At 63.5% G+C, this 16,855-nt stretch overlaps 2 protein-coding genes across 2 annotated transcripts; one reads left to right on the top strand and one right to left on the bottom strand.

Moving 5' to 3' along the window:
• Positions 1 to 1,955: 1,955 nt before the first annotated feature.
• TACC3 (transforming acidic coiled-coil containing protein 3) lies at positions 1,956 to 11,386 on the bottom strand. The gene is made up of 16 exons (XM_070372862.1): positions 11,163 to 11,386; positions 9,485 to 9,647; positions 9,175 to 9,317; positions 7,105 to 7,995; positions 6,577 to 6,643; positions 6,292 to 6,445; positions 5,107 to 5,159; positions 4,789 to 4,877; positions 4,506 to 4,698; positions 4,214 to 4,318; positions 3,794 to 3,870; positions 3,677 to 3,720; positions 3,178 to 3,338; positions 2,583 to 2,689; positions 2,318 to 2,438; positions 1,956 to 2,195 (listed from the first exon to the last, which is right to left on the bottom strand). Exons 2-16 carry the CDS (start codon positions 9,644 to 9,646, stop codon positions 2,130 to 2,132), a joined length of 2,433 nt encoding a protein of 810 aa, XP_070228963.1. The 5' UTR covers position 9,647; positions 11,163 to 11,386; the 3' UTR covers positions 1,956 to 2,129.
• Positions 11,387 to 11,588: 202 nt separating this feature from the next.
• Positions 11,589 to 16,223, top strand: TMEM129 (transmembrane protein 129, E3 ubiquitin ligase). The gene is made up of 4 exons (XM_005896296.3): positions 11,589 to 12,101; positions 13,439 to 13,913; positions 14,398 to 14,557; positions 14,690 to 16,223. Exons 1-4 carry the CDS (start codon positions 11,897 to 11,899, stop codon positions 14,936 to 14,938), a joined length of 1,089 nt encoding a protein of 362 aa, XP_005896358.2. The 5' UTR covers positions 11,589 to 11,896; the 3' UTR covers positions 14,939 to 16,223.
• Positions 16,224 to 16,855: the final 632 nt, after the last annotated feature.

The raw sequence follows: 16,855 nt of genomic DNA, 5'->3' as shown, positions 1-16,855 counted from the left end.
GCGCAGGGGTGCGGAAGCCGGGGCTGCGGTGGCGTGCCCAGCTCGGGTCATGTTTACCCTCAGGAGCCCGGTGCCAGGCCCCCGCCCGGCCTCTCGGCCCTGAGCTGACTCGGGCCCCAGGATAAACACCCATTCAGCTGCACAAGGCCCCTTTGTCCAGGGCGAGGCTGCCGGCCTAGGACGCTGTCCGGCGGCCCGTGTCCTCAGCGTGGCCAGCCACCCCTCGTGGCCTTGTCTGGGCAGACGCCGGCTCAGAGGCCCCAGCTGGGGACAGGGCCCTGAGCGGCTCGTGGAGTGGCAAGCAGCAGGGGGCAAACCTGTGGGCCCTCTCGGAGTGAGCCATGTCGCCACAGCTTCGGGGCCCCCGCCCTCGCCAGGCACACTGGGAGGCGTGGGGGGGTCCAGGCGCTGCAGGCGCCCCTTGCTCACCCTGACCCCTGCGGGGGGCCCACAGACCTCCGGACAAGGCGCGGCCAGCGAGGGCAGGGCCTGGTGTCAGGAGGTCCGGCTTGGGCCTTGAGGGCTCAGTTTTGGGGCTGGCCAGGGTGACTCTGGATGGAGCCCCGGGACCCCGCAGCCCTGCACCTGGCTGGGTTCGGATGCCGAGGACACCCCTCCAGGAGTTAAGCGGAAAGCAGCCGGCCTGGGCCAGGGTCCTGCAGGCCCAACCCAGCGGCTTGGCCCTGACGTGGGAGCTGAGACAGCTTCTTGAGCGCAGGAGGGCTGCGTGTGACTCAGGTCAGGAGAGGCCTGCTGGCGGTGTTACTGAGGATGGGGGAGTTGGGGGACCCACAGGGGTGCGTGCAGGCTGGACAGGAAGGACTCAAGTACAGGCCCGGGGGAGCCTGAGGCTGGAAGGAGCGGCCCCCCGTCCCCGTCGCTCTGAGAGTACTGAGAAGAGACGTGCTGTGCAACTGTGGGGGCCACAGGGGTGCCCGGGGAGGTGGGGGGCACGGGCATCACCATGTTCCCATCCTCCTGCAGCGTGTGGCCAGCAGCGACCCCTGGTGGCGGCCAGCGTGCCACTGCGGCCCCCCAGAGGCCTGCCCTCCTGAGGGTGTCGGGGGGCCTGCTGCCTCTCTTTGGGGACCCCTGCTCCCTGTGCTGGTGGCCCCCCGCTCAGGACGGCACCCTGGGCTCGGGGTGGACGTGCAGGCCCTGGGGGTGCCCTCTGGTGGTTCCCAGGTCATGTCATGAGGAGTAACCGCTCCAGAGCTCAAGCTTCCGTGACTGGTGTCCAGCCAGCGGTCCACCTACCCCCTCCACAGTCCCGCTGCCCTGCAGGCTGGGCCTGCTTGGTTCAGAAGGCCCCCGGGGGCCGCCTGGCCCTCACCACCCCCAGGCCAGGGACCCCTGGCCCCGCCCCCGCCCCATGGAAGGGGCCCAGGAGAAAGACGCACTCAGCCTCTCCTGGGGAGGACCCTGGCCCTGGGGGTGCAGACTGAGCCCTCACTGAGACTTGACTTCTGAGCCTTTCATCTATCAGGAGCGTCGGATGTCTGTCTGTCTGGCAGGGCTCTGCAGGGAGACCCCCTGCTCGTGTTTCCACCCACGGCGTCTTCCTGGGTCTCAGGAGACTGGGGGCTTCCAGCCAGGAGGGCGGCAGCTGGGAACTGCTGGTAACCCCCATGAGCGTCCCACTGCGGGGCCTGCAGCCCTCCCCGGACACATAGCCAACCCCTGCTGCGGCTGCCGTGGTCTCCTTTCTTCCACGAAGGCGCTGGTCTGCGAGATCCGTGGTTGATGCAGATCGCGTCCACCCCAGCACCACATGGCTGACCAGGTGGACCGGGGGGACTGGGGCCCACTCAGCCGACGCCCAGGAGGTGCTGGTGGCCGGCCGGGCAGCTGCGAGGAGTGGGGCAAGGACATACTGTAGACATCGAAAGGACAGTGGCTGTGGTCAGGTCAGCCAGAAACTGCCCCTTTAATGAAGACCAGGACAGGTCTATTGCTTAGATTTAAGAGAAACTTTATTTAGTTTTTTCCTAAAGCAACCTAGTTTAAAAACGAATTGAAAAAAGACGTCGATAGAGAAGAAAAACCTAGACAGACAGACAGACAGACAGACACACACACGCGCACACACACACACACACAGGGAAGACGGCAAGATCAGGGCTGCCGCGTCAGATTCTCTTCATCTTGGAAATGAGGTCGTCACAGATCCTGGTCAGCTCATCATTCTCTTTAGTCTGAGGAGGAGAGCCGCGCCCCTGGATTTCTCACAGTGCTTGGAGCCTGGAGCCCCCGAGGCTTCCCGAGCTGTGAGGGCTGCCCGCCCCCGCCCCCTCCGGCCTAGGGACCCTGCGCCCACCTTCTGTTCCACCACCTTCTCCAGGGAGTGGACACGCATCTGCTCCTTCCTCAGGACCGCCTGCAGCGCCAGAGCGTCAGTCTGGGCCTTGCTGCGGACCTGGGCGATCTCCTCACTTGCCCTGGAGCAGCAGAGGGCCCGGCTGAGCCACGGGCAGGGCCAGACCCCCCCAGGCTCCTGCCCCCCATCCTGACCCCCCCAGGCTCCTGCCCCCCAGGCCCCGCCCCCCATCCTGACCCCCTGCCAGCCCCGCCTGCCCACGCACTGCCGGAGCTTCTCCTCCGCCTGGGCCTTCAGTGCCTGGTACTTCTGGGCCTCCTTCTCCACCCTCTCTATGTAATCCTCGACACACTTCTTCAGTGACTCTTCGTTCTGGGAGGAAGATGGACGCTGAGCCCCGAGCTGAGGCCCAGCTCTTTGGGGGTTCGTGGAGCAGTCCGCCTGTTTCCCTGCAGACAGCCCAGGCCTGTCCGCCCCTCAGGGCCCTGCCACGGGGGTTCTGTCCAGGTACTGTGGGGGAACCTAGGTCAGGCACCAGGCCCACGGAACAGCCTGTCCTGTTCCCTGAGCCCCGGGCTCTGGCAGCCAGGTGCCCTGCCGTCTGGCGGTGGGGAACAGTGCAGCGACCAGCACAGACCCGTAGTCTCCACGCAGGCCCACACGGACGCCTCGCGGGCACCCGTGTCCAGTTGCAGGTGACAAGTCAAGAGCCCAGGGTGCAGGCACAGGCAGGGCTGAGGCTGGCCCCACCTGCGGGCCTGCCTCTCCCTCTTGCCAGGCTCCGTACCAGGGCTGTGCTCAGCTCCTCCTCCTACAGGGCCCCCGCCCCTCCCCCGGCCCCAGGCTGGCCCAGCACCCACCGTGCGGTAGCCTTCGATCACCTCCTTCTGTTTCTCAAACCGCTTGAAAAGGTCGGAGAACGACTTTTCCATGGAGTGCAGGTCGGCCGTCAGCTGTGCCTTCTCCTTCAGGACCTTCTGCATTTCGGCCTTGGTGAGCTCCTTCTGTTTCTGAGACTCCTCTGGAGGAGAGACCAGCACCTCAGATCGGTGGGCGTCAGGGTGTCTGCCTCTCTCGGGACCTCCCAGGGCAGACCCTTGGGGCTCCAAACGCCCAGAAAACAGCTGTCTCCTCAATACCAGCTCCACCCAGAAACCGAGGCAGCTGGCAGTAAGCCCAGACCTGTCCCACACTCGGGGCTTCCAGCCCGGACACGGCTAGTGCCCAACATCCACAGAGGCCGCCAGGGGACGCACAGCCCCCAGAGCAGGGTGGACACCGCAGCATCAGGAAGGGACCCAACCTGCCCGCTGCCTCGCCACCCCTGCCCCTGATGCCGGGGCGGGGACTGGCACTCACCCATCACCTGGTAGACAGTCCCCTCAAAGCTGTCCATGATCTTCCTGTGGGAGGAGAGCAGGTGCGTGAGCCGAGTCCCACGTGCACGCGCGCGCACGGCAGGGCGGCTGCACTCACCCCATCTCCAGGAGCCTCTCCTGCAGCGCCGCGCACTTGCCCCGCAGCACCTCGTTCTCCTTCTGCGTGGCCTCCACCTGCGTGGTCACACGCCTGCGTTGGCCCAGGGCCGCCCCCTGTGCTGACATCTCCCACCCCACTTGGTGGACGCCTCCCGACATGGGCGGGGCGGCTTAAGGGGGGTGGGAGGTGCTGGGCACCGCAGGGTCCAGCCTAGGCCTCCACCCCCTTAGACATCGCCCCGGCCTCGTCCTCACCCAGTGAGGAGGCTGGGGGGCGCTCCCCGGGGACGGTGCAGACCCTCCCCCATGGGTTCTGTGACACACGTGGGGGCGGAAACAGGACACCCGGCTGCCGGACCGCCTGGGCACAGTGAGTGGAGCCTGTGACGCCGACCCCCCCAGCCCCGCCCGCGCTCACCGCCGAGTCCAGGTCCTTCTGGCTGTACTGCAGCACGTCCACGATCGGCCCCACAGGCAGCAGTGGAGCCCCGGGCCCAAGGTCACACGGAGCCAGGCCAGGCATCTGCGGGAGAGACCGGCGGGGCCGTGAGCTCCCCCGCGCGGCCCCCCGCCCTCCCGGCTCCTCACACCACAGCCAGAGGCGGCGCCTCGGCCCCCACCCGCCCTGTGAAGCCTGCAGATCCGCAGCACGTGAAAGCTGGGCCCTGAGAACAAGCGAGTCTCTAAAGCAGAGGGGACGAAGCACTTACAGGAATGCCCGGGGCTCCAGGGAAGTCCAGGTCAAGCAGCTGGGCCTCCGGGGGGCTTCCAGAGGAAGGCCTGTCCACACTGCGAGCACGGAGACCAAGAGAGAAGCCACCTGCTGTCTGCATGAGCCCGGGGCTCTCCTCGGAGGCCAGAGGGCCCGCGCTCGGGACAGGTAGGCCCCGCGGCCTGCCGCTGCTGTGGGCACATGGGAGCATGCCCGCTCACTAACTGGGCCCCCAGGTGGGCCCAGCCCCCGCCCTCGCCCCTGCCACCAGCCAGGCGTACCTGCTGGGTGTCAGCCCCTGGGGACTGTCCTGCAGGAGCGGGTCGAAGTTGAGGTACAGCGACTGCTTCCTCAGGGCTGACTCTTTAAACTGCGAGGCGGGGGGCAGGGTCAGCAGTGTCCACAGCGTGCGTGCCCCATCCCTCGGGGGAGCCCAGCCCACAGGAGACGCCTCTGGGGCCTGAGCCAAGTGGTCTGGGGGCCAGGGGCAGGACTGTCCTGGGAAGAGTGGCTGCAGCAATGGGCCTGGGGTGACGCCATCTCCAGGGACACAGAGCCTGCTCCCGGGCAGCGGGGCCGCGACCGTGCTGGGTACTCACCGAGGGCGCCCCGAACTGCTCCAGGTAGTCCAACTCTGCCCCCGCGCCTAGGACTGAGAGGGCGTCAGCAGCCGCCCCCCGCCCGCCACGGGATGCCCGCCCCCCATGGGCCTCAGGTGAGATAAGGCCAGGTCAGCCGTGTGCCCCCCAGCCTGGCGCTTGGCTGTGCCCAGCACAGCACCCCTCCCCGGGCTCCCGGACCAAGCACTTTTTGCTGTAGAGCAGGGTTGCTCAGGGTGCCTGGGGCCAGAGGGTTCGGGGGTGTCACAGAAATGTTCCCTGGGGGCCAGGTCACCCTGGATGAGAACCACCACGGAGAGAGTTCTTTACTATCTGATAATCTGAACTCTGCTTAAAAAAACCCAAAGGTGACTGATGCCACAAAAATTTTAAATTGACACCAAAAGCCCAAGCAGCAATAGAACCAATTGGGTTTGAAAGTAGACATCTGTGCTTCTGAAGACACCATCAAGGAAGTGAAGACAGTTTTTGCAAATCATGTACCTGACGAGCAATTCTTATCTGGATTATATCAGAAATCGGTACAGTGTAATAAAGAAAACAGTTCGATGTAAAACCAGGCAAAGAACCTGAGCAGATGAAGGTCAGGAGCGCGTGCGCTGCTCAACATGAGGGAGCAAACCCACCATGCGACCACTCCCTGGACCTCAGACCCCACGGAGCCGGGCTGGGCCCCCAGGAGCCTCCGCCCAGAGACAGACAGCAGTGCACGCGCTCCAGGCAGCCCGCTCCTGACGGCCAGAGCAGCCGTGGAAGGAGACGAGGCACCATCCACGGCAGGGACGCTGCTCGGCCAGGAGAGAAGCCCTGCCTCACCCTGACCTGAGGCAGAGCGCCGCGACACAAAGTGACCCGTGAGGCCAGGGCCCCTGGGGCAGAGGGAGGCTCCTCCTGGCTCCCAGCCCCACTGGTGCGGTGAGGACCCCACAGAGAGCCCCCCAGAGACCCTCGGCCCATGCCCTGCCTGCCTCAGGCCTGGGCTCTTCACGGGACGGAGACCCTCGAGCCCTCCTGGCCCTGAAAGGCCCCGGCCGCACTAGGGCAGCTCAGCCTGTGCCTCTGGGGGCGGGTGGCTCCTCTCCAGGGGCCTCGGTTCACACAGGCCCTCCCGGCTCGGCGGCCCGCTGCCTCCGGTGCCTGCGCTGAGGACGGACAACCACATACCCTCCGCGGGGTCCCGGAACTGCTCCCCGTTCAGGTCCAGGGTGGGCTCCGGCCCCCTCTCGGTGGGGGGCGTAGGGTTGGTGGGTGCAGTCGGTGGCTCGCTGCTTGGGCTGCTGAGGGGCGCCGAACCCCCCAAAGAGCCTGTGGTCCACCCCTGAAAGGGAGGTGGGATCACTGCAGGGCTGGCTGAGATGAGGGGTGTGGGGGAGCAGGGGCAGCGGCGTGCCCTCCCCACCAGCCTCCCTCTGCCCGTGGCGCCCGCAGACGTGGTGGCTGTGCCCATACCTCGCCCGCCGCTCCTGGGGTCCTCGCTGGGGCCCTCGTCCCGGGTGTGTCATCTGAGCACGCCTGCCTGAAGAGACAGGGTCAGCAGGGCCTGAGCCCACCCCCAGCTCCGAGCTGCCGGGGTCCTGCGACCCCTCCCCTAGAAGCCAGGCTCAGGGCCACATCGGGGGCCCCACAAACCATCCGGCCCAACCTCGCCTGCACAAGAATCGCGCTCCTCAGGAGTGGGCAAAGTGCCCTGAGGTCGTTTCAACTCAAGCAAAAGCAAAAATAAGTGAATGCTATGGTTGCTAGGAAATGGCAACAGAGGCCAGCCCGGGAGGCTGGGGCCCCGCTCAGCACCGAGCACACCCCGGGAGCGGGCAGCGGGAGGCAGACGAGGCGCCAGAGTATTCCTGGACCTTCCAGAGGCGCAGCGGCCCTCCTGGACTACACGAGCACCCCGCCTGTCCCCAGGGCCCCCACCTGGGGGACACGTGGCACCTCTGGTCTCACGTCTGCCCTGGAGGACCACCAGCCCGTGCTCACCGGCTCAGAGACAAGGCCTCTGTGGCCTGGCCGCTCTGCGGGTGCTCCAGGGGCCGGGCCTCGCCACTGTCTGCGGCCGGGTTACAGTCTGGGTCGTCTGGCTTGTCCCAGCTCGGGCCGTCGGACCCACGCAGAGTGAGCTCGCAACCCTTGCCCGCCTCCAGGGTAGCCTTTCCGGGCCTCGCCTCTGGTCTCCTCGAGGGGGGCTTGAGACCCAGGGCCTTCCCTCGCTTCCGCAGTGGGGGCGACCTTTTGCCGGTGGCATCAGAGAAGTCGAACTCCAGCCGGACAGGACCGCTCCTCAGAGAGCTGGCGGCCTGGCCACAGGCCTCCTCCCCCTGAGCACCGGGGTGTGTGGCCCCCGCAGCCTCTCCAGGGCCGGTCAGAGCCGTGTCCTCGCGGCTGGTGGCACCCATGGAGCCCACTGGGGCCGCTCCAGGCAGGTCCACGAGGGGTTTTTCTCCAGGGGGGGCACCACAGGGCGAGGCGGGCCTGGCAGGGGGACCAGGGACCCCCTCTGAGTCCCCTCCCGTAGCGCTGAGTGGGTCCTCTGCTGTGTCCTGGGACACCACCCCAGAGGGCTGTTCTGGAGCCATGGGGCCGAGGGGCATGCTCTCCTCTGAGGGCCAAGGGTGGACGTGCTCTTCCCGGGCACACTCAGGGCTGCCGGGTGCTGGTCCTCGGGAGGCCTCCGGGTTTTCAACACTCTCTGGTATCTGGGAAGAGCTTGAGGGACCCAGGCTGACCAGAGGAGCTGAGGGGGGCCCACCAGGAGGCTGGTCTTCAGAGACTGGTCTCATGTCCTCTGAGGGGGGCTCGGTGTTGACTGGTACTGGCTTCTGGAGAATTCCATGGGTCGTTTTGGTGTCTGTTTCCTTGGTGAACTGTTGACTTTTCAGAAAACAAACTTAGTTAACACTAAGGAACCAGTTAGGACTTTAGTTGGATTTTAGTCCATGTGAAAACATTAACTAAATACAAAAACAAGAAGCGTTCTGTCGACGCTCTCCTTGGGACCCGCTTTCACAAGAACATTCCCACAAGTCAGTGTCGGTGGGCCCTGGAGACCCAGGTGACAAGAGCAGAAACCTCACCGATGACGGTCAGAGTTGAGCTTCCCCACACCAGCCCACGTCCCCCTTCCAGCTGGGGACCACCGCCACGTCATCAGGGAAAGTCAGGCTCCCCACTGGAGCGAGAAAGGCCAGGTGGAGGCCGCGGCCTTTAGGAGAAGCAGGACCCCAGCTCCCCGCAGCTAGAGCGGCTCAAAGCTGGCGCCTCAGCAGCCTGGCCTCCCTCTCTTTGGGCTTTGACAAAACGACAGTATTTGAGTCACTCTAATCTCATTCAGCTGAATTTCAAACAGAAAAGTAAAAGCCTGAAGCTGAAAAGCAGTGAGGAGACCTGGGTAGAGGGGAGTCAGGTGCGAGGAATTTCCACTCTGGATTCAGGGGATCCCTTGGGGGCACTCGCTGGGTAAATTCAGCCTAATCTGGGGTGAAGAGCCGCCACCAGGTCCCCGTCTCTAGACAGAGGCAGGAAAGCCTGGGCGTTCACTGAGCTGACAGCCACATCCAGCCAAACACCTAATGCCAGGTGAGGCTGCAAAGACAAGACGCTCCTCTGGTCAAAGTCAAGTGTTTCCAATCTGATTCGTCAAACTGGATCACACAACAGACAGCTCCTGTGCCTTTAGCAGCAAGGCCGGCCTGTAAGCCCTCTCCCAGGCTTGCTGCTGAGCATAGGAGACTCCTGAAGTGCTAACACAGCAGCAAAGCCACAGAGCACCCCTCTTTGGAGATTCCGCCAGGGCACTTCATGAAGTCAGAGGAACAAAAACCAATGTCAATTTGCTGGCAAGAGCACAACAGAGAAGCAGAATGTAAAGTTTACACTTTTTCTGTTTCATTACTCACTTTTCCAGTAACAAACGGTTTCTGAGGTGCTTTGGGCCACGCAGGACGCACAGCAGAGACCAGAAGCCTAACGGATGTGGCCCTCTGCAAACAGAGCTTTCTGCTGAGTCCCTGAGGCCACGGACGGCAGTGCATCAAACCACCCCACACTTACTTCTCTTTCTGGGTACAGACTTGATGGCAGTTTTCTAATTCAACGGGGTCACCCAAAACAAAACAGGCTTCGAGCTTGCTGCCCACGCTGGGACTTAAGATCCTATATGTCTGTGGGTCCCGTAGAGGTGTCTGAAAAGTCACCTGTTGGGGAGAGAGGAGGGCACCTGCTCAATAATTCAAGTCTTTGACACCCCTCGGGCAGCACCGTGCCCTGCCCGGGCAGCTCAGTAAGTTGCCAGGAAAGCAGGTGGCAGGGCGACCTCCGCGTGACACACAACAGAGCGAACACAGGGGCCTGACGTGCTTACCTTCACAGTTTTGGCTGTGCTCTTCGGCGGCACATTCTCTTTCTGTGACAGACGGAGAACGGACGCCCTTCCGGTAAGTTCCGGGGGTGAAAACAGGAAGTCGCAATTTTCCCTACTTTTGTCACCAGTGACGTTTTCGTCACTGAAGAGATGCAGACTCATTCTGGAAAAGCAGACAGTTGGGTGTCAGGAGGGGGCAGTGGCCCTCTGCTGTCTGGACGCTCATAGGTGCCAGTGACAGGGCTGATCCCACGGTGCTGCAGGGAGATGCCCCCCTTCCGCACAGCTGGGTCAGACTTCAGGCAGTCCCCATCCTGCTCCGGGGGAGCTGCCACCTCCCTGGAGTAAGAGCCGGAGGAGCCTTCAGCTCACAGGGCAGGAGGGAAGGCTCAGGTGATTGAAACAACTTGAACTTTGTGGGTAAAAGTTCAGAGACAGAGAAGGGCTGATCTGTGACGAAACTGAAGCAGCAGAGGAAGCCTGGGCCCTCCATCAGGTGGAGCAGCTGCCAAGTTTGTGGAGAACAGAAACGCAATAGGGCCCAGCAGCATGGCCAAGGAGGAGCTGGAGAAGGTAACAAGCAGCAGGTGTCGAGTCACCTGTGGGGAGTTGAGTGTCTCCATCAGGGGCCTCCAGTCAGGCCCAGGGGGTTCCAGGAAAGTCTCATTCCTCCTTCCCGAGGCCCTCATGATGGTCAGTGCCATGGCATTCCCAATTTAGGAGTCACCAGAGAACTGGGCATTTGCCTCGTGGGGGCACTACAGGTATTCGCTGGCGTTGGGGACCCTGGGGACTGTGGTAGAGGATGCCAGGTGGCTGGGGCAGCAGGAGAAAGGGTGGCTTTAAAAAGAGGTGAGGTCAGGGTGACAAGCCACCTCGAAGGGCTTTGGGGGTAGGGGCTGCCTGTGGAGGACAAGAGGGGTGGGGTGGGGAGAGTCAGAGGCTCTGGCACTGGGCCAGGGGTGGCCTGGTCAGCCCCTCATGGCATCAGGCTCACACACTGCGTGGGGAGACGCGAAAGATGAGCCCGAGCCGGTGGCCACTGTGAGGTTTGGCCTGAACAACTGGGTAAACAGGGGAGGGGGCTGGACGGCTGCAGGACCCAGGACGGAGAGCAGACACAGAGGACGCCTTTCCGGCAGACCCCCTCCTTGCCCTGGGGACGGTGGGAGAACAATGACGACAGCCTTCCGGGGTTCGGCTTCTACTAATGAGAGCTTCTGCTTAAAAGGAGGGGTCTTTGAGGAGGGCTGGCCGGGGAGGCGGGGAGGGACTGGGGACCTAAGGTGAGCGGGGTCTGCGGAATCAGGTGCGGCAGGAGTCGGCGATGGGTCCAGGCGGGACTGGACCCAGAGGGGCGGGGATTGGGAGGCCAGCGCTGGGCGCAGGGCAGCGAGCGCGCGTGTACTCAGGCTCGGAATCACCGGGCGTCTCGGGAGGCGGGGGCGGGAGCACATCTGCTCTGCTCCCGGTTGCGGCCGGGCGGGCGGGATGAGGGACGGCGGGAGAACGGCCCAGACCGCGAGGAGGGCGGAGTCGGAGGCGGTATAGGCCCCGGTCTGGGTTGGGGGGCGGGGGGTCGCCAGCGCGGCAGGCAGACCCAGGCCGGCAAAGCCCCAAGCCCCGGCTACAGGCAGGACCGGAGCCCCGAGCCGGGACCCCGCCGCCGCCCCCTTACCTGTCGGCCGCCGCGCGGAGCCCAGGGTGGGAAGTGCGGAGCTCGGGAGCCCCTCTGCCCGCCGCCGATTCAAATACCGACGGTTGGCGAGCGCGGCCAATCAGCACGCGGCTGGGGCGGGGCGCGAGGTCGACAGCCAATGGGAGGCAGAACGCCAGTCCACGCCCACTAGGAGGTTTCGTTTCCGGGGCGAGGGCACGCTGGACGCGGCGGACGCCGGATTCCTCAGTATAGGCTGCTCGCCTGACGCCCCTAGAGGAGAGGCCGCACGCGGGTGGACGGTGACTGCGGAGCCCGCCGTCGCCCAGGAATCCCGGGCTTTGCTGCGGACGCGCCTGAGCTTTGTGGAAGTGAGGGCCCGAGAGCCTCTCCCCCGAGTTTCAGTTTCCCCAGCTGGGCAATGGGATCGAGTGCAGCGCCACTCCCAAGCGGGTCGTGTGGAAGAGCCAAACCCTCGCGAGAACTGTAGGGGCGGCTCGCGAGGCGAGGGTCGAACGAGGGGCCCGAGAACTTCATTTCCCAAAATACTCTGCGGGACTCCATCTCCCAGAGCGCCCCGCGAGGGCAGGGACTCCGTTTCCCAGAGCGCCCCGCGAGTGCCTCCAGGGCAGGGACTCGGTTTCCCAGAGCGCCCCGCGCCGCCGGGCGCCTACCGGACCTGGACGCTGTGGCCGGTTCGCTACGCTGGGTGGCAGGCCTCGCCGAGCCAGTTTCCCGCCGGCGACGGCGGCGCGATGGACAGTCCCGAGGTCACCTTCACGCTGGCCTACCTGGTGTTCGCCGTGTGCTTCGTGTTCACCCCCACCGAGTTCCACTCGGCCGGGCTCACGGTGCAGAACCTGCTGTCGGGCTGGCTGGGCAGCGAAGACGCCGCCTTCGTGCCGTATCACCTACGCCGCACGGCCGCCACGCTGCTGTGCCACTCGCTGCTGCCCCTCGGTGAGCCCAGGGCCGACCTCCGGGACCCGGAGCGGGAGGGACGAGGGGCGGGCTCCCGTGTTGGAGAGCCGAGGCTGCGGGCGGAGCGCCCGTGTGCTTGGGGAAGTGCTGTCCCTTGCAGGTACCCGGCGGAGAGGCGGGCTCAGAACTCTAGGGAAGGGGGTGAGCTGGCTCTCGGGGTACAGGTCCCTCGAGTCGAGGTATGAGTTAACTGATGCCCGTAGAGGTGGCCTGTCCCAATCTCCTTGGAAGGTGGGTGGGGGAAAGGCAGGCAGAGAGGGTGAGGGCAGTCGAGTGTCATTTCCGCCTCCGGGGAGTCTTCCTGACCCAGGGATCGAACCCGCATCTCCTGCATTGGCAGGCTGGATCTTTGCCACTGAACACTAGGGAAGGCCCCCACCCCCACCCTTTTTAAAAAATAAAATTGTATCCATGGCTGCGCTGGGTCGTCATTGTTGCGCGGGGTCTTTCTCTAGTTGTGCAGAGTGGGAGGTGCTCCGCTGCAGGCCGTGAAGCGCGCAGCTCTCAGCAGTGGCAGCACACGGGCTTAGTTGCTCTGCAGCGTGTGGAATCTTCCTGGACCAGAAATCAAATCCATGCGCTCTGCGTTGGCAGGCAGGTTCTTACCCACTGCAGCACCTGGGAAGTCCTAGAGAAGTCCTTTGGAAACCAGAGAAGTGTTACTTATTGCCACATGAGTTACTTATTATGTATCAGTTTGATCAATAGCATTTATTACTATTTTTGCAACTTCAAACCTTTCCTGCAGGTCACTGTCTACTTTATTAATTTTGACATGCAAACTGGCCCCGTCTGGCCACCAGGGGCCTGGAGCTGGCCCCTGTGTCCCTGTGACACGCTCTTGTCGCCTTTGTTGACTGGTCCACGACGTCCCAGTTCTGGGATGGGCCATACTCTGGTCTGCTTCCTCAGAGTAGGTGGGATCCAGAGGCTGAGATCCAGTCCCAAGACGACCTGTGGGCAGCTCTGCATTGGGTGAAACCAGATCCTTGTGCTTAGTTTTGCTTTTCTAGGATTTTCTCATTTTATTTCTTCCACTCATATGTGGTTTGTGCAAAACTAAAGTAATAAGATGAGAGTGTTTTCTGCTCACTGGACAAGTACTCAGTTGAGTCAGCTATGGAGCTGGGCAAGGCCCACCTGCCCTGGGGTACCATGGCCTTGCCCTGGGAGCTGACCATGGCAGAGGGCCAGACCCAAGGCTGGGGATTAAAGGAAGGGGCCTCCCCCAACCCCACCAAGGGACAGGGACAGCACTGGGGAGGCTGGCAGCCTGGCAGTCCCAACCTCTGCTGAAGCTTGCCCGTCCCTTTTAGGCTACTATGTGGGCATGTGCTTCGCAGCCTCGGAAAAGCAGCTCTACTACCCCAGCCAGACCCCGGAGACCTGGCGGGCCTTCCTCCTGCTAGCATTGATGCTGCCCGCCATCGCCTGCACCCTGATCTACTACTGGTCCCGGGACCACTGGGCCCGCCACCCCCTGGCCCGCACCCTGGCCCTCTATGCCCTCCCACGGTCGGGCTGGCAGGCCGTGGCTTCCTCCGTGAACACGGAGTTCCGGCGGATTGACAAGTTTGCCACGGGGGTGCCGGGTGCCCGTGTGATCGTGACGGACACGTGGGTGATGAAGGTGACCACGTACCGCGTGCACGTGGCCCAGCAGCAGGACGTGCGCCTGACTGTGACGGAGGCCCAGCAGCATGAGCTCTCCCCAGACTCGCACCTGCCCGTGCAGCTCCTCACCATCCGCGTGGCCAGCGCCAACCCCGCCGTGCCGGCCTTCCACATCCGGTAGGCGGGCCTGCAGCTGGGGCCGCTGGGGTGGTGCGCCCGTGGTCTGCTCTTTGTGTTGCTCAGGGGGTGGGGTGGGTGGGAGCTGGTCCCTCCGGAGTGCCCCTCCCTCAGGTCCTCTGCGTTTCCCCTTTCTTCCCAGCCTGCCCTGAGCTGTCTTCCCGGCGTCTCGGGAGGAGCACACGGCAGGTGTTTGGGGGCCACTGTATAGGACAGAGGCTCAGTGGCTCCCTCAGCCCTGAGCCTGGGCCGGGGCCGAGGCGCTTCTGTCCAGTTCAGGCTGTGGCGGGCCTGCCCGCCCCCCTGGACCCGTCTTGGGCTTGAACGTGCCGAGGGCCAGGCCCTCTGCCGCAGCTGCAGTTCTCCCACCCTCCGTGCCCCTCTGCACCTCCCAAGGAGAGGCCCGTGGGCAGCAATGGACCAGTGGGCTCTGGCCCTACGGCCATCTCTAGTGCTCCCTGCCCAGCAGCACCCACCTCTACAGGCTCAACTCCACGGAGTACGGTGAGCTGTGTGAGAAGCTCCGGGCGCCCATCCGCAGCGCAGCCAACGTGGTCATCCACCAGAGCCTGGGCGACCTCTTCCTGGAGACCTTCGCCTCCCTGGTGGAGGTCAACCCGGCCTACTCGGTCCCCAGCAGCCAGGTAGGGGGCTGGGCAGGGGAGGTGGGTTCCCACAGCTGGGCCGCCATGGACTGCCTCTCCTGGGGTAGGGCAGGACCCCCATCCCCAGGGTGGCCCGACCGGGCTTCCTCTGACCACCTGGCCTGCCTGCAGGACCTGGAGGCATGCATCGGCTGCATGCAGACTCAGGCCAGCGTGAAGCTGGTGAAGACCTGCCAGGAGGCGGCCGTGGGCGAGTGCCAGCAATGCTACTGCCGCCCCATGTGGTGCCTCACCTGCATGGGCAAGTGGTTCGCCAGCCGCCAGGACCCGCAGCGCCCCGACACCTGGCTGGCCAGCCGCGTGCCCTGCCCCACCTGCCGCGCGCGCTTCTGCGTCCTGGACGTGTGCGCCGTGCGCTGAGCCCCTGGGCCCTGTGGCTGCCTCCAGGGCGGACGGGCCTCTGGGCCCTCCTCGGTGCTGCTGTGGGCAGCTCTTCGTGTGGCGACTCACTGGTGCCCCGACTCACTGGTGCCCCGAGGCTGTGGAAGGGCCTGGCTGCAGTTTTGGCAGAACCTTCCTGCTGAAGTTCTGTCCCTGGCAGTGGGGTGGTCTTCAGCACCTCTGCCTCCTTCCCTCTCTGTTCTTCCGACTAGGGGTCAGTGCTGGGCACGCAGAACGTGGTGTCGGGTCCATCTTCAGAGCATTCTGGGGCCCCTGAGCTGTGTTCTGGGTGACCCCTTGGTCTGCCCCAGATGACCCTAATCTAGCCATTTGCCTTAAGTGTATGGGGCACAAAAGTCTTAACTGCTCCTCAGTTATACGACAGACCTGAATTTGTCTACGACTGCAGTCTGTCATGCTTCTGTTGCCAGGCTGGCCACTGGCCCTGCAGCATGGACGCCCTCCCCACGAGGCCGCTCTGAGGGGTGTGGAGCCTGGCGGTGGAGGGCACGAGCATTGCCCAGGGCCTCCTGGTGACCGCGGCCAGCCGAGGGCGCCCTCCTGGGTGGAGTGGCCCCCATCTGCCCCCTACCCAGGGACTCCTCGGGCTTTCCATCAGGCGCTGTTTTCGCCTGCCTTTCCCTTAGCCGAAGGCATGTGGGGCTGCCCACCCCTTTGAGGGGCCTGTGACCACATGCCTTTTGGTGCTCCCACGAGTCCACGGAATGGGCTGTCTCAGACTCCTGGTTGCCCGGGAACATCTTGTGTTCAGACAGCAAGATTGTGGGGACCTAGCACGAGGCCCCCCACAGGCCCACCTGCTTCAGAAGGGAAGTGCCCAGCAGTCAAGACGATGACAGTCGTCTTCCCCAATCTTGGTGGTGAGGTGGGGGGCAGGGAGGAAAGTGCTGGGCTCCTGGGTACAGCTCTGAATGTGGCTGTTGGAGGGGCCCTAAGCCTCCTAAACTTGGTCCTGCTAAGCAGGTTAGATGGAATCAACTCCACCAAGGCTGCACTGAGCCCAGGGATTTGGAAGTGAGCAAGCCCAGATTCGTGGTCTTCTGGGGTCACCCACAGGGGACAGCCATCAGAAGGGCAGCCAGGAGCCATGCCTGGCCTCAGCCTGAAATTTCAAACTCTGGCAAGGGAGAGCCAGGCCTGGGGTTGTCTTTTCTACAAGAGATGGTTACTTAGTTTTATAAAGATACACCTATTGTAGCAAAGTGGTATGCTATTGAATAAAATGTTAGTATGAAGTTATTAGTATTTTTTTTTCCTGATATTCAAACAGTTGGGGCAAGGCCATCTTAGAAGTGGCCTCTTTAGCGTGCATGTTTTCTTCAGAATAAAGGGAGGCAGACTCTTCAGGAATCTTCCCCTGATATTCTAGCTGGGGTCTCAAAAAGCTCACTTCAGGGAACCTTTGTGGATGGGTCCTGGGGGCTGGGGGTGGGGGGTCAGCATACACATGCTCCAGATGCAGGGGCCCACGTGAGGGACACTGGTGATCCAAGGTGGTGAGCCCTGCTGGGCGAGGCCTCCAGCCCTGTGCTTGCTGCTCGGTCCCACACGGAGCCTGCTGGCACAGCCGCTTGGCTGGGAGAGCTCCTCAGCAGCACAAGCTCCCTGCTCCCTTATGCTGCTGCCGGACCCTGAACATGTTTATAAAGTACACGCAACCCACTGAAAGCCAGTGGACTGGAATTTACTATATCTTGGAGATACTTGATTTTTTTTCACTATAGTCCTTCTCTGATAGTTTAGTCATAAGTCATGTCTGACTCTGTGACTTAATGTGTTACCGAGTCCAAGCTCGCTCTGCTCACTGCATGGTAGGCCAGTGCGCCGGGGACCGGGAGCTGAGGCAGGGAATACTTTACTCTGAGGGCCCGCTGA

This window comes from Bos mutus, chromosome 6 (genome assembly GCF_027580195.1).
Source record: "Bos mutus isolate GX-2022 chromosome 6, NWIPB_WYAK_1.1, whole genome shotgun sequence".
Taxonomy (NCBI): Eukaryota; Metazoa; Chordata; class Mammalia; order Artiodactyla; family Bovidae; genus Bos; species Bos mutus.
Note: the sequence above shows the minus strand (reverse complement) of the source record. Positions and strands in the feature narration are given on the sequence as shown.

Coding starts and splice junctions, on each gene's coding strand:
- TACC3 (XM_070372862.1), bottom strand. CDS start 9,646: ATGAGTCTGCATCTCTTCAGTGACGAAAACGTCACTGGTGACAAAAGT. Junction 6,446..6,576: donor CCCCAGGAGCGGCGGGCGAG/GTATGGGCACAG, acceptor CCTCCCTTTCAG/GGGTGGACCACAGGCTCTTT. Junction 3,339..3,676: donor GACTGTCTACCAGGTGATGG/GTGAGTGCCAGT, acceptor TCTCTCCTCCAG/AGGAGTCTCAGAAACAGAAG.
- TMEM129 (XM_005896296.3), top strand. CDS start 11,897: ATGGACAGTCCCGAGGTCACCTTCACGCTGGCCTACCTGGTGTTCGCC. Junction 13,914..14,397: donor GTGCCGGCCTTCCACATCCG/GTAGGCGGGCCT, acceptor CCACCTCTACAG/GCTCAACTCCACGGAGTACG. Junction 14,558..14,689: donor ACTCGGTCCCCAGCAGCCAG/GTAGGGGGCTGG, acceptor GCCTGCCTGCAG/GACCTGGAGGCATGCATCGG.